The sequence below is a fragment of the Cryptomeria japonica genome, unplaced genomic scaffold (assembly GCF_030272615.1).
Source record: "Cryptomeria japonica unplaced genomic scaffold, Sugi_1.0 HiC_scaffold_639, whole genome shotgun sequence".
NCBI lineage: Eukaryota > Viridiplantae > Streptophyta > Pinopsida > Cupressales > Cupressaceae > Cryptomeria > Cryptomeria japonica.
The window spans coordinates 1-14,241 of record NW_026729437.1 but is presented as its reverse complement, the minus strand read 5'-3'; the positions used below and the strand labels follow the sequence as shown (position 1 = coordinate 14,241).

The window sequence follows — 14,241 nt, the reverse complement described above, 5'->3', positions numbered from 1 at the left end:
GGAGTAAATAATAAAATAAACTAAATACATATAAAAATTATAAGATAAAAATTAATATATATTATATAAAAATTAAATGATTTATAATATATTAAAAATTATTTAATTCTTAATAAACATAACTAATCATAACATTACTTTTGAGATGATTTCAAATGACAAATTATGAAAGTGGGACATAACACAACTAACCCATGAATCAAAGGCTTCCAGAAAATAAGTTTACCTATGCACACATTCATAGACCTAGAAACACTTAAGAAATATACATGTTTTGGATTGATTAAGTCATATTTGTTGATGTAAAAAATTTACAATTAGGATATGTGGAAAATGGATGTAACACTACATAAACCCATATCTTTTAGAAAATAGGAAAATTGCAAAACCTTCAAAAGAAATAGGTTTTGTAGAAGCTTATAAAATATGAAACATACCAACTTCACAACCCACAAATAACCAGTGGCTAATCATGAACCAACTTTTCCTCATTTAAAAGGCAATAAAACTCTTCACACCAAGAACAAAACATATATATGAAAATTCAACTATCTTACATCCATAAATACTACAAGATGAATCATAATATAAAAAATGGTTTATCTGCAAATCTATAAAACTGCAAGTTTTGATTAACCATGCCAAACCTACAAAACCATCATTTCACTAACACACATGTAAATCCATATAAATTTATCATATCTAGAAGACCCACAAGTCTAAAAACACCAAAATATTTAAACTAGAATAATAGAATAATATAGATAAAAACCATAATTTATTTCAAATTAAAAAAATCCAAAACCCTCATATCCAACTATCATGAAATTGAGACATGCCAAGTACAACCAACCAAAAAGGAAGAAGACGTCTAGAAACTCTATTCCCACTGGTACACCAACTCCACAATCACCACCATGTACAAGAATATATAGGACAGGTAAGCTATTCCAAAATCTTCTAGATCATCCAATGATCAACTCCATAGCCTACATGCATTTGGGGCTAATGAAATAGATCCTTCCAATGCCAAGGAACAAAAACCAAGCACCCAACAAAAGCACATAAAATCATAGTCATGACAACCAAAGTTTCTCCCTATGACCAATGATCCAAAAACAAACACCCAACATGAATACTCTATTGCATACAACCATAGAATGGAATAACACCATCATGCATGAGGTTGATTACAAAGGGGGTTTTAGCACAACACAAATTTTTGGCATGCAATGATGATGAAAGAAGGGTGAAAGATCTCAACATATGAAGAGATCGGTAACCCTAACACATCCAAACCAAGATACCAAAGCTTGATTATTTTTCATTACATCAATCACATGAATCATCAATATTTTACACAAATGAATAAGAAGGTTACCAATTTAACATACGACAAATTGGAAGTGATAACATAGGAACACAACTAGAACACACAAACTAAACTACAGTCTTCATTATCTTTTGAAATTATATAATTCCAAAATCCTTCTTGTACATAGTGTGAACATAAAAAAAATTCAAAATATCTCCGAAATTTTCTCCAAAATTTCCCCTTGCAAAATTTCCCTCCCTTTACATTGCAAATAGCCTTGCATGTATAGGATTTCCCCTGTTAACTAACTAGTAACCACCTAGCAACTACCTTCGCATTTTGAGAAAAATAAAAACATAAAATTTGACTATATTATTTTCAATAAATCCATTTTGTGCATATGTGCAACCATGGCATTGGTATTACAATAGAAGACCAAAGGTAACATGATGGATGCCGATACGGCATTCCAAAACTCTCATTCATACCATGAGATGACATTTCTCAATTTGAGGGATTCGTGTTGGAAGACAATCTCACCTACCCCCACATATATCCTTTGTATGCAGAAAAATATATGAACATTAAACACAAGTCTTGTTTCACACACTTTGTGGGTAGTTTGGAAATCAATATTTTATGTTTTAATATGTAGAATTTTGGAAGTTTCTTCCAACTACCTCCAACACATTTTACATGTGATGAAATCTCGAAACTTCTAAGTCCTCTGTAAAAGAGGCACATGTAATCAAATCAGATTGAATGAAAAATATGGATTGAATGAATAAAAAAAAAATTGTCTGTCTTGTATTCTGCCATGTTTTGTGTTTGCTCTATTTTATATATGCTCCCATGTTTCCCACAATTTTGTCAAACCATTGGCATGCTTTGTTATGATCCCACAAATTGCATGCATGTCTAAAAGGGAAACTGAAAAATATATCATCTGACAAAATTCTTCTATTTATTCTTTGTTATGATCCCACAAATTGCATGCATGTCATAAGCTTACAATCCCTAGATTGACATTTAGACCAAGCTGAACATAATTTATTTTGGGTTGTACCCAGTGTTGACCTATCACATACCTTGTAAAACATTTTGTTTGCCTTGTCCAAGTATGCACATATCACATTATCTTGGAGTTACTAAAGCATTTTCAACAAATCCATTGTATGCAACCCCTACAATCGTTACAAACCGTGAGATGACATCTATTGGAGGTTCTTCTACAAACAACTCACTTGCCCTGCCAATTCTTCAGCATTTTGCATTCTTATATGATCTACAGGCACGAACAAAACACGTCTACACAATTACCACAACTTTAAAAGCATTCAGATGTCCTCAAAATAGTCGCCATGAGCACGAACTCTAAAACGTTCTTGACAAATCCGTTATGTGCTAATGCTGCAATCATGGAATCTCGTGTGACCATAGTTCTTCAAGATATTTAATCAAACACATGGCTTGCTATACATATATTTTGCGTTCATGGCAGGCTATGAGATTACATTTATGAAGAACTAAGGAGGAGATGAAAAACAAAACAAACATTTTTATATTAAATATTAAGCATCACAAACATTGCATCTTTAGTTTGAGTTGCTGCTCTATGTTCAAACATGACAATATTCTTCATAACATCTTACAAACTCACAACTGCAAAATGACTTGACTACCTAGTTCTAACAACTTTGCGGAGCTGGACTCTTTCAAAAGAGAGTGAGTACAAAACATAGAGTTATGCATTATATAGAACTTGGCACATACAGTAGACAGAGAGAAGATAATAAAATAATACTTTCTAAATCACCCACAATCTGTGTGAAATCTGTAGCTGAAACATGGCACATACAGTAGACAGAGAGAAGATAATAAAATAATACTTTCTAAATCACCCACAATCTGTGTGAAATCTGTAGCTGAAACAGTTGAAAGGTTGAATGATATCTAATCAAATCTTGCCAAAATCTCTCTTCATTACTTGTTTGCATGTATGTTGACTAGAGTATTTCCAGCTATAATGTCTGATGAAAGTAATCCTCAAAAATTCTCTGATGGTTGTCCATAACCTGTGTCAAAGCCTTTGCATGGTATGGCTGGTAAAGTATGTAGAATTTGGCTTTACACCTGCCAATTGCCTTTTATCTGACAGTTATGAATAAAGAGTTTAATAGGGTTTTGAAAATGCGCAATGGAGGATGGGAGATTGACTAGTTAAGAGGTTAATTCCTTTGATAATAAAATGAGAGAAAGGATTAACCATTAATTTAGTTGGAAGGTTAAGCAATACTATTGTGTAAACTGGAAGGAGAGATTAATCATTAACTTGGGATGAGGGATTAAACATTAATTTTGACAATAAGGTATTTTTAAATATTTCGCTTTCAAGTTATTAATATGGGAAATATATTAAATTAATTGGAAATATTAAAATTATTTTGATAAATAATTTAGTATTTTTTCATTTGAAACCTGGTAGCATGGTTCAGAAGAATGCACTTATCTATGACTGAGATGGTATTTTACTCCACAATTTGAACCAGACATTAAAGGATGCTAGGTGAGCATAATTTAAGAAGATTTCATCATGACAAGGTTCCGAGTGCAAGATTTAAATTTTTTTTTGGAGGAGGTTGACAAAAAATTGAAGTATAAAATCTCACAAACAATGAAGTCGGTTTTAACAAAACTTTGTCACATTGCTCAATATGTTACCAATAGCATGCTCATTAGATGATTTCCCTCAATTCTTTATGGTTCTCAAGATTTAATTGCTTTTGCATTTCAGCCCACACAAAAAGGTCAGCTTGAAGTAGGGGCACAAGGCATAAATTATCGTGGAAAGGTTACATGAAGGTTTGAGTAATTATCTTGCAATGCCTAACTTTTATATGTCTTCCTACAGGTGTCATATATGCTTGCCTGTGTGAGAGAATGGTCTGGATTGTCCCATGCAAAATGGGTTCAAGGCATAAGAATTTATGAGTATCATCCTAATTTGACTTTAAAAGGGCATGTTGATGATTATCTTCGTTGGAATGATATTTTCGCTGGGAGGTTGACCTTTGATTTGCAAGGTAACTTACATAGAAGGATGTCCACAGAAGCTATTGAACTTGTTAACATCTATGGTAGTTTCTTTACACAGTTTAGTCACTTCACTTACCTAAGGGTTGGAGGATTTAAAGGTGACCCTTTAGGCTACCCAGATATGTTTCAGACTCCTGTATTTTGATCAAAATTTCCAGGCAGCTTGCCTGTGTCGCAAAGGATTATGGTGAGGACTCTGACACAAGTGGGATTTTCCCCATTAATTTAGGCCATTACAACTGTAGGTCTGTCTCTGATGCGCTAAATCTTGTGCTAGAATTTAAAAGGTTTTATTTGAAGACCTTTGTGAAAAGAGATAATTTTGATAGTAAAAGTTTCATTGCTCAATATGTGAAGAAGATGGTGCCTGATCGGCATGTTCCTTAGTTGTAGGATTATTGGGAGGGTTGCAGGGATGAATTTGAAGTAAGGAAAAGCAATTGGTCCAAGTTAACCTTGAAACAAATTCATGACATGAAATTTCCATTGGATACTTCAGGTGTCACCATTGATGATGAAGATATACTTGACTCTGAGTTTATGAAGTGGATACATAGGGAACCTCTTCGAGAGGTGGATTGGAGCAAAAAGATGGAGGATAGTATTCAGACATGCACCTTCAACGTAATTCCCAGGACAAAAAATTGTCTTAGGAGTTGCCGATTTCATCTGACACGAGCAACCAATTCAAGAAGCAAAAGTGGGAAGAGGAATACCGCAAGCAAAACTTCTATTTTAACTAACACTCTCGTTTTTGTTGTGGGAAAAAGGCAGGCGAAGATTAAAGACGAGAAAATTGACACTAAGGCTGAACTTTCTATTGGGGGTCGGGTTACTAGGTCAAAGTCTAAGAAGAGTTTTCAGTTACCATCTCCTCATCTCATTCTTGATTTGGACGGAGAGGAAACACTGTGCAATATGGCGTCCCCTTGTTTCTGATACAGACAAGGTTTCAACTGGCGTAGATACTACCTTCCAGGATTCAGGGACGCTTGATATCCGATCTCACGTAGACAGTGCCACACCGCCACCATCAGCAGGATCTCCACCCATACCATCTAAGGAACTAACTCTGGCACCCAAGTGGTTGAGTGAATCAATTACGAGGAAAAGGAACATGTTCCCTATTTCGGTATCAATGGAGGATGTTGTGAGTAAATGTCTGGGAAAGTCCTAACCCCGTGGCCGACAAAGATGTTGTTACTATTTCAGAAGTAGACTATGCTATTGAATGAGTTGATTTAGGAGTCAAAACCAAAGTCATGGATGTGAAACACCTCGAGACTTCAACTAAACGAATTATCTCTTGTACTTGGAAGGACGAAAGAGACAAGGCTAAGTTAAACAGGATTTAATGCAAATGGCTCAGTATATTCATGCACTGCAGAACAACCCATTACCGTTGTCCCAAAGTTCAAGGCCATTTACCCCAAAATCACTTGGTAATTAGAAATTCTTTGATGAAGTTCAACGAAACAGGATGATCGCTGAGGTCTTCTCAGAATGGCTCACCTCGATCATGCATCAAGGGACCAATTACATAATGGATTTAGTCCAATTTTTTTAAGATGCTAATGCATTCGCCAAAGAATTGGATTTTGATTTAATCTCGTGGTAGAAAGAGAAGGCTCAATGGGTAGTATTTCAAAATAGATGTGCAACATTCAGTATTATGGCCTGATGAATTTTCTTGCTAAAAAGCAAGTGCCAGGGTTAAATGAAGATGTAATGTTTATTTACAAAGAGAGCATTGAGTGGCGTAATCAAATTATTGAATAGGGCCATAGTGAAGTAGCCAGTTTGCGTGGTGAATTAACAGCCTTAAGAATGACCATGCAAAAGGATCTTCGCTGTGTAGATGTCCAATTGCTTAAAGAAGATGGCCAAACTCTAGAAGATACTGTAGAGATGATTAACCAGTTTAGCAGCCACATTAAACAAATCAAAGTGGAAAAATCCTTGGTCGTGGGTGATTTTATGAGGATTTCCAAAGTGGAATCAATGCTCACAGTTTGTCTTGATCACCTGGACTCACATAGGGACAAAGTGCAGATGATAAAGAGAAAGAAGGAGCTCTAGAAGTAGATATTAATTAACATCAGTTTGCCACACGTAACTGTAATTGAAGAATTTTCGAAGGTGCATCGAGAGTGGAGTGCGGCAAAGGCGGTGATGGTGTCCGTCCAAAACACCAACCCGAGCGATCACACCAAGATGGAGCAGATGGCGTGACTAGCACTATTGGTAGTTGTTTGCCAGTGAGTCTAGTCCATTTAAATTTCAGTTATGCAATTAGGGTAGTTTTCTATTAACTCATTCGAGTTAATTTTACTTTGGTTTAAAAAACTATTGGTATGGCGACCTATATATATGTTTCGCATTGACTTTATTGGGGTTCACTAAGTTTTCGAAAAGACTATCTTTAAAATTGGCTAAACACTTTGTGTATGTAGAAAGTGGATGATCATCAATGAATGAAAATCTTGTTAGCAGTTATCTTTGATTTCAAATCTGTGTGTTTGATATTTGAAGTTTGGTTTCTATGAAAATCTGTTTCAAAGAAGGGGTTGTTATACTTTTTATATATGCAAAAAACTATTGGCGAATTTCATCTTTAAGAGGTTTTCATTTTGTTTTAGTGTACATGTGAAGTCTGTCGGCTTTATGTAAAGAGTTATATATGAATCAATGCTTGCATTCATTTTGTATTGACTGGTGGATGCAATTACCTTTTAGTGCTTTCTGGTGAAAAGCATTCTATTAATTGTGTGTAATTTGGAGCTGATTGAATATTTATTAGAGGGAGTTGTACCTTAATTCTGAGGTTAATCAATATAATGATTTTCCAACTATTTGGTAGAAAATTTGTCTTTCTTTTCTCGACCAATAATGCATAAAGATTAAACAAATAAGGAGAGACAAATCTGTTTACCAACAGATTTTTGGTGACTCTGCTGGGGAGAGATAAGAACAATTGATTCTAAAACAAGGTCGTCATTATAGTTATGCTTTGTTCTTCATAAATGGCATTGCCTCTTGAAGGGTTTTTGCCTATTTTGCAACCATATTTAAACTGGGCACAAGAAGAGCAAAGTAACATTACCTCTGAGCTGGATACTCTAGCCCGGATGCATAGAAGGAAGAATCATGTGCGGGATTTGAGAAAAGTTCTAGTGAGATGTAGAGAGCATGGGGTATCATTAAACCCTAAAAAGTCTATTTTTGGTGTCATGAAAGGAAAACTTCTGGGACATATCGCTTCACAGGAGGGAGTAAAGGTTGATCCACAGAGGGTAAAAGCAATACAACAGCTTCGTCTCCCCTCAAATAGAAATGGAGTAAGGTCTTTCTTTGGACAGGTGAACTTCCTAAGGCGTTTTATTCCTGATTTTGCTAAAACTACTAAATACATTGTGAATATGATGAGTGAAGAGGTGGCCTTTAAGTGGAATGAAGCTAGCAGAAAGGCTTTTGAAGAGATTAATAGGGCAATCGTGCATGCGCCTACCCTAGTAAATCCAGACTTTAATAAGGACTTTATTATTTATTGTTATGCATCTGAGCATACCATGTCTGGGATTTTGGTACAAAAGTGTGAGGATAATGAAGAGGTGCCAAATTCTTTCATGAGTATTCCCCTGAAGAAGCGTGAGTTAAAATACTCATAGATAGAGAAGCAGGCCTATACAGTGGTAAAAGTTGTGAAGCAATTCAAGTATTACATACTTCATTCACATGCGATTGTTTTTGTTCCCAATTCTGCAGTAAAAGTTGTTTTAACTCAACAGGATGTTGGCATCAACAATAGAGCATCTTGGGTCTCCAAGATTCAAGAATTCAATTTGGATATCAAGCCCACTAAACTGGTTAGAGGCCAAGGCCTCTGTAGATTGATAGCGGAGAATGAGTTTAAAGAAGAGGACACTTTACCTTTAACCCTGTTTGTCGATCATCAGGATTCTTGGTTCACCAATGTGGCGTATTATCTTACGTATAGAGACTACCCAGATCATCTTTCTCTTAGGGAAAAAAGAAATTTAAGGTTGAAAGCTGCAAAGTATGTCATTTCTAATAACATATTGTACAAGAAAGGCTTAGATGGCACTTTCCTCCGATGTGTGGATAAACCGCACCAAGAAGCTCTATTGAAAACTTTTCATAATGAAGCATGCGAGGATCAATTCTCTTCGATGGTTACTACATATAAAATCTTGAGAAATTGTTACTACTTTCCAGGAATGTTCAAGGATGCATATGCCTGGGTGGCGAGGTGTGAGAAGTGCAAGTTGTTTACAGGTAAACCCCAGTTAGTCGCCTTGCATTTGAGACCTGTGGTAATTAAAGAACCATTTAAACAATGGGGATTAGATTTCATTGGTCCTTTGAACCCCATTTCCAGTGCGGGGCACACTCACATATTAACAACAATGGATTATTTCACTAAGTGGGTGGAAGCTATCCCTGTAAAAAAAAAACGCTTTAGAGATTGTGTGTATGTTCCTTAAGGATAATATTCTTGTCAGCTTTGGAGTCCCTCATAAAGTAGTCACAGATAATGCATCAAATTTCTCTTCATCTGAGTTAAGCTTATTTTGCTCTGATCATGTATAGGCTTCTTGGAAGACATGTGACTTGCCATGAGGTGACAACGCGAACTTTTAGGATATGATAAACGGTCGCAGAGGGGAGGAATATTCCTTCTTCAATGATTTGAAATCTGTCATTTATAGCATCTGTGAAGATCCGTAGTGTCAGAAGTGAAGTGACATAGCATTTAAAGCATGCTCTAGCGCAATTATTTCAAAGTAAGGTCACACGAACGAAGATTAATGAAGATAGTTTTTGGTAATGATGGGTAAGATTTTCTCAGCTTTAAAACTAAGTAGTTGTCACATTGAGATTATCATTTTCTTTGGAAAGTTTTGAGAAGAAGTTTTTGTAGTGGGAGAAATAGACTGTGATAGGGATTTGCAGATGTCAGAGGAAGGTATGTTCAACAACTTTCTCAATTGTTGCAGTTTGCTTTAAAAGATCTGGGTATTTTGTTAGTTGTTTGTTTATGTTTTCCCTTTCCTTCTTTGCCTGGGGTAATTGGGAAAAGTCATGAGTTAAGCATGAGGCCTACTTTGCCCAAATTAGTGAACTCATCTTCCCTTGTAAGCTCTTTACCGGAATTAGGTGACGCAACATTAGTTCAACTAGATTTAGATGTTTTTCTAGAAAGAATAAGGAGCCCAGCCGTAGATCCTATGATGAGAGATATTGCACAGAGTAGATTATTAGAAGTAGCTGCATTTCCCACAGCTGCTCCTTGCCCTGAATTAGTTTTAGAATGTATGAATCATTATGACAAGGGTAATAGATGCATAAGGAAAAACAATGGTGAGGTTTTGTTATCCATTGATAGACAGACAGTAATGTCAGCCATGGGTATCCCACATCGGGAACCCTATGAAGATTGGACGGTTGGAAAATCCTATGGAATTTTCTCTGAGAAAAAGCAGTATTATAGAATTGTTATTGCACAGAATTGGCTTCTAAGATTCCAAAAAGGAGGCTCAAGGCTGCCAAGACCTCTAACCCGCGAGCATTTAATTCTTGCAATCCAAGACTTGGTAATATTGTTAAGCAAAGTAAAGGGTAATTCCCACTCTTTCTTTTGGGAGCACTGGATGTATTTCTTCATCCAGGTCACTCTGGATAAAAATCAGTTCATCGACTGGGGAACTATTATCGTGGAAAGGTTACACGAAGGTTTGAGTAATTATCTTGGAATGCCTAACTTTTATATGTCTTCCTACCTGTTATATATGCTTGCCTGTGTGAGAGAATGGTCTGGATTGTCCCATACAAAATGGGTTCAAGGCATAAGAATTTATGAGTATCATCCTAATTTGACTTTAAAAGGGCATGTTGATTATTATCTCCATTGGAATGATATTTTCGCTGGGAGGTTGACCTTTGATTTGCAAGGTAACTTACATAGAAGGATGTCCGCAGAAGATGTTGAACTTGTTAACATCTATGGTAGTTTCTTTACACAGTTTAGTCACTTCACTTACCTAAGGGTTGGAGGATTTAAAGGTGAACCCTTTAGGCTACCCAGGTATGTTTCAAACTCTTGTATTTTGATCAAAATTTCCAGGCATCTTGCCTATGTCGCAAAGGATTATGGTGAGGACTCCAGCACAAGTGGGATTTTCCCCATTGATTTAGGCCATTATAGCTGTAGGTCTGTCTCTAATGCACTGAATCTTGAGCTAGAATTTAAAAGGTTTTATTTGAAGACCTTTGTGAAAAGAGATAATTTTGATAGTAAAAGTTTCATTTCTCAATATGTGAAGAAGATGGTGCCTGATCAGCATGTTCCTCAGTTGGAGGATTATTGGGAGGGTTGCCAAGATGAATTTGAAGTAAGGAAAAGCAGTTGGTATAGGTTAACTTTTAAACAAATTCATGACATGAAATTGCCATTGGATACTTTAGGTGTCACCACTGATGATGAAGATATACTTGATTCTGAGTTTATGAAGCGGATACATAAGGAACCTCTTATAGAGGTGGATTGGAGAAAAAAGATGCAGGATAGTATTCAAACACGCACCTTCAACATAATTCGCAGGACAAAAAATTGGCTTAGGAGTTGCCGATTTCATCCAACACGAGCAACCAATTCAAGAAGAAAAAGTGGGAAGAGGAATACCTCAAGAAAAACTTCTATTTTAACTAACACTCCCATTTTTGTTGCAGAAAAAAGGTAGGCAAAGATTAAAGAAGAGAAAATTGACACTGAGGCTGAACTTTCTATTGGGGGTTAAGTTACCAGGTCAAAGTCTAAGAAGAGTTTTGAACTGTCGGTTCCTCGTCTCATTCTTGATTTGGATGCAGAGGAAACACTATGCAATATGGCATCCCTTGTTTCTGATACAGACAAGGTTTCAACTGGCGTAGATACTACCTTCCAAGATTCAGGGACGCTTGATATCCGGTCTCATGTAGATAGTGCCACACTACCACCCTCAGCAGGATCTCCACCCATGCCATCTAAGCAACTAACTCTGGCACCAAAGTGGTTGAGTGAATCAATTACCAGGAAAAGGAATGTGGTCCCTATTTCGGTATCAATGGAGGATGTTGTGAGTAAATGTCTAGGAAAGTCCACGAAGCCCAAACAACTAAAAATGGAGGCTATGATTGGTTTCAATGAAAATACAAAGCATTGGATGACAAACATTGCTAAACCCGCAGGCGACAAAGATGTTGTTACTATTTCAGAAGAAGACTATGCTATTGAATGAGTTGATTTGGGAGTTGGAACCAGAGTCGTGGATGTGAAACACTTGGAGACTTCAACCAAACAAATTATCTCTTGTACTTGGAAGGACGAAAGAGACAAGGCTGAGTTAAAGCAGAATTTAATGCAAATGGCTCAGTATATTCATGCACTACAAAACAACCCATTACCATTGTCCCAAAGTTCAAGGCCATTTACCTCGAAATCACCTGGTAATCTGAAATTCTTTGATGAAGTTCAACGAAACAGGATGATCGCTGAGGCCTTCTCAGAATGGCTCACCTCAATCATGCATCAAGGGACCAATTACATAACGGATTTAGTCCAAATTTTTAAAGATGTTAATGCAGTCACCAAAGAATTGGATTCTGATTTAATCTCGTGGCAGAAAGAGAAGGCTAAATGGGCAATGATTTCAAAATAGATGTGCGACATTCAGGGTTATGGCCTGATGAATTTTCTTGCTGAAAGGCAAGTGCCAGGGTTAAATGAAGACGTAATGTTTATTTGTGTTGGTGTAAATAAATATTCATTATGGATATTATTACACTTTACTTAAGTTAACTTAGGATAATGCATCTCTTCGTAGTTTGGATTTGTGACACTTAGGGAAGTGTGCACATAGGGATAGAGCTTGTAGGAGAAATTTCACCTTTTGTGGTCTTGTTTTGTTGTTACACTCCACATTCGGTGGGTCATCCACCTCTTGTGGAATATTATATTATTTCTCCTACCTACCCCTAGTATTTCTTACCTACCCTTGTTTCTCATTGAGCCACATGTCATGATTGTGTGATCTTACATCCATATGGCCTTGCCTATATAAGAAGGCCTATATTCATTGTATTGGTGAATCCAGTTGATCATTTTTATATTGATGAGAATACAGTTTGTTCTTGTTATTCTTTTGTCTCTATTTTTATACTTTTCATTGTGCCCTTGATTTTGGCAAATCTCACATGGTATCAGAGCCATTGGGGCTTCATTGATTGGTTTTTGGAGACATCGTGGAAGGCTTCTATTTTCGGATCTGAGGAACTATGCTTTTTTGAGGCATCTTGGAGCATTTTCGACCTCACCATTGCGTCTGGGAAGGCATTTCCATAAAAATCGAGTATAAATTCAACCTATTTTGGCGAAAATTGATTTTTGGGTGTGGAGGAAATTTCCTACCCAATTCGGGCAGTATGGTATGGAATTTTCGGATTTTTTTCAAAAAAAAAAAAAATTGAAAATTATTTTTGGGATCCATACCTTCTGCCTAGTCAGCAGCACATAGTCAATGCCCAGTCAGCATTTTCTTTGGAAATTTTTAGACCCCTCTCTGTTGAGCAGTTTGGATTTTTGGGTCAACTTTGGAGGCCCATAACTTGCTCAATTTTGCTCCTTTTTGGGTGCAATTTTTTTTTATTTGGGATAATTTTTTGTGCTCTTCGTAGTGGTGTGGTTATTTTCTAGTTTTTTTGTACAAGGTTTTCAGAATTTTTAGATTTCTCAGCTGTACCGGTCCAATCCTTAATTCTGCAACTTCAAAGGCCTCGTTTGAGCTCATACGACCTCCTTTTCAGGTGCTGTTTTTTTTGAAAGTGTATGTTTTTTTATCTACTTGCATAATCTATGATCAGATTTTAGAGATTTTAAGTAGAAATTGTACTTTCAGATATTGGTCTTATTTGGCCTATTTGGTACTTGTAAATTACTTGGATCTTAGTTTAGATCTCTTGCATTATTAGTTTGAGTCTCTTTTGGCCTTATTGAGGCAGTTGTAAAATTGAAATCAGAAGTCCACTTTGCCATTTTTTGCAAGTGGCCCATTGTACATGCACTAAGTATAAAGTGTCAAATCATCACTTTTGGGGGGTTCTTTGATAGAGTGAATTTGGCGGGGTGTCTTGTGTGATTGTGTCTCTCTTTCCTTGTGCTCTTTCATTTTTGTTGCAATGAGTCCTCATAAATTTCCACCTTTAACTCCACATAATTATGCATCATGGAAAATTAAAGTATGCAGCAAATTAATGGAAAAAGGTCTCACGCATTACATAGATGGAACAATAGCAGCACCACCTGATCCTAAGGCTGATCCTAATGCTCAGTTAGAATGGCTCACAAAGAATTGCATAGCTCTTGGAACTTTGCGCAAGTATGTATCAGATGACCTCATCTTTAATATTGAAAAGTGTACTACAATCAAAGATGCTTGGGATATGTTTCAGAAATTGTATGGTCAAGTTGATGAAATCAGAGGTTATAAGATTGACAATGAGCTCACCAACTTGGATCCCAAGAGTTTTGATACAATCCAAGATTATGTCACCAAGGCAAATGAGCTAAGAGCAAATCTTAAGGATTGTAGAATTGACAAAAAGGATGCTCAGTTGATATTCAACTTGTTGGACAAGCTTGCAACAGAATATGCAGCATTTGTGTCTAGCTTCCCAACTCATCGTTTGATAGTTGGGAGTTCCTATGTTATGCATTCATTTGATGCTTTCACAGAAATGTTGATATTGGAACAATCTAAGTTGTTGAACATGGG

General features: G+C 36.4%; 1 protein-coding gene across 1 annotated transcript in view; it reads left to right on the top strand.

The window, feature by feature from the left end:
• The window catches only part of LOC131872520 (uncharacterized), a 52,844-nt gene extending 41,135 nt beyond the window's left edge, over positions 1-11,709 (top strand). The window contains exons 4-5 of the mRNA XM_059216083.1: positions 11,162-11,168; positions 11,238-11,709. Of these exons, the coding sequence (XP_059072066.1) occupies positions 11,162-11,168; positions 11,238-11,709 (479 nt within the window). The remainder of the gene's footprint in view (positions 1-11,161; positions 11,169-11,237) is intronic.
• The last annotated feature ends 2,532 nt before the right edge of the window (positions 11,710-14,241 follow it).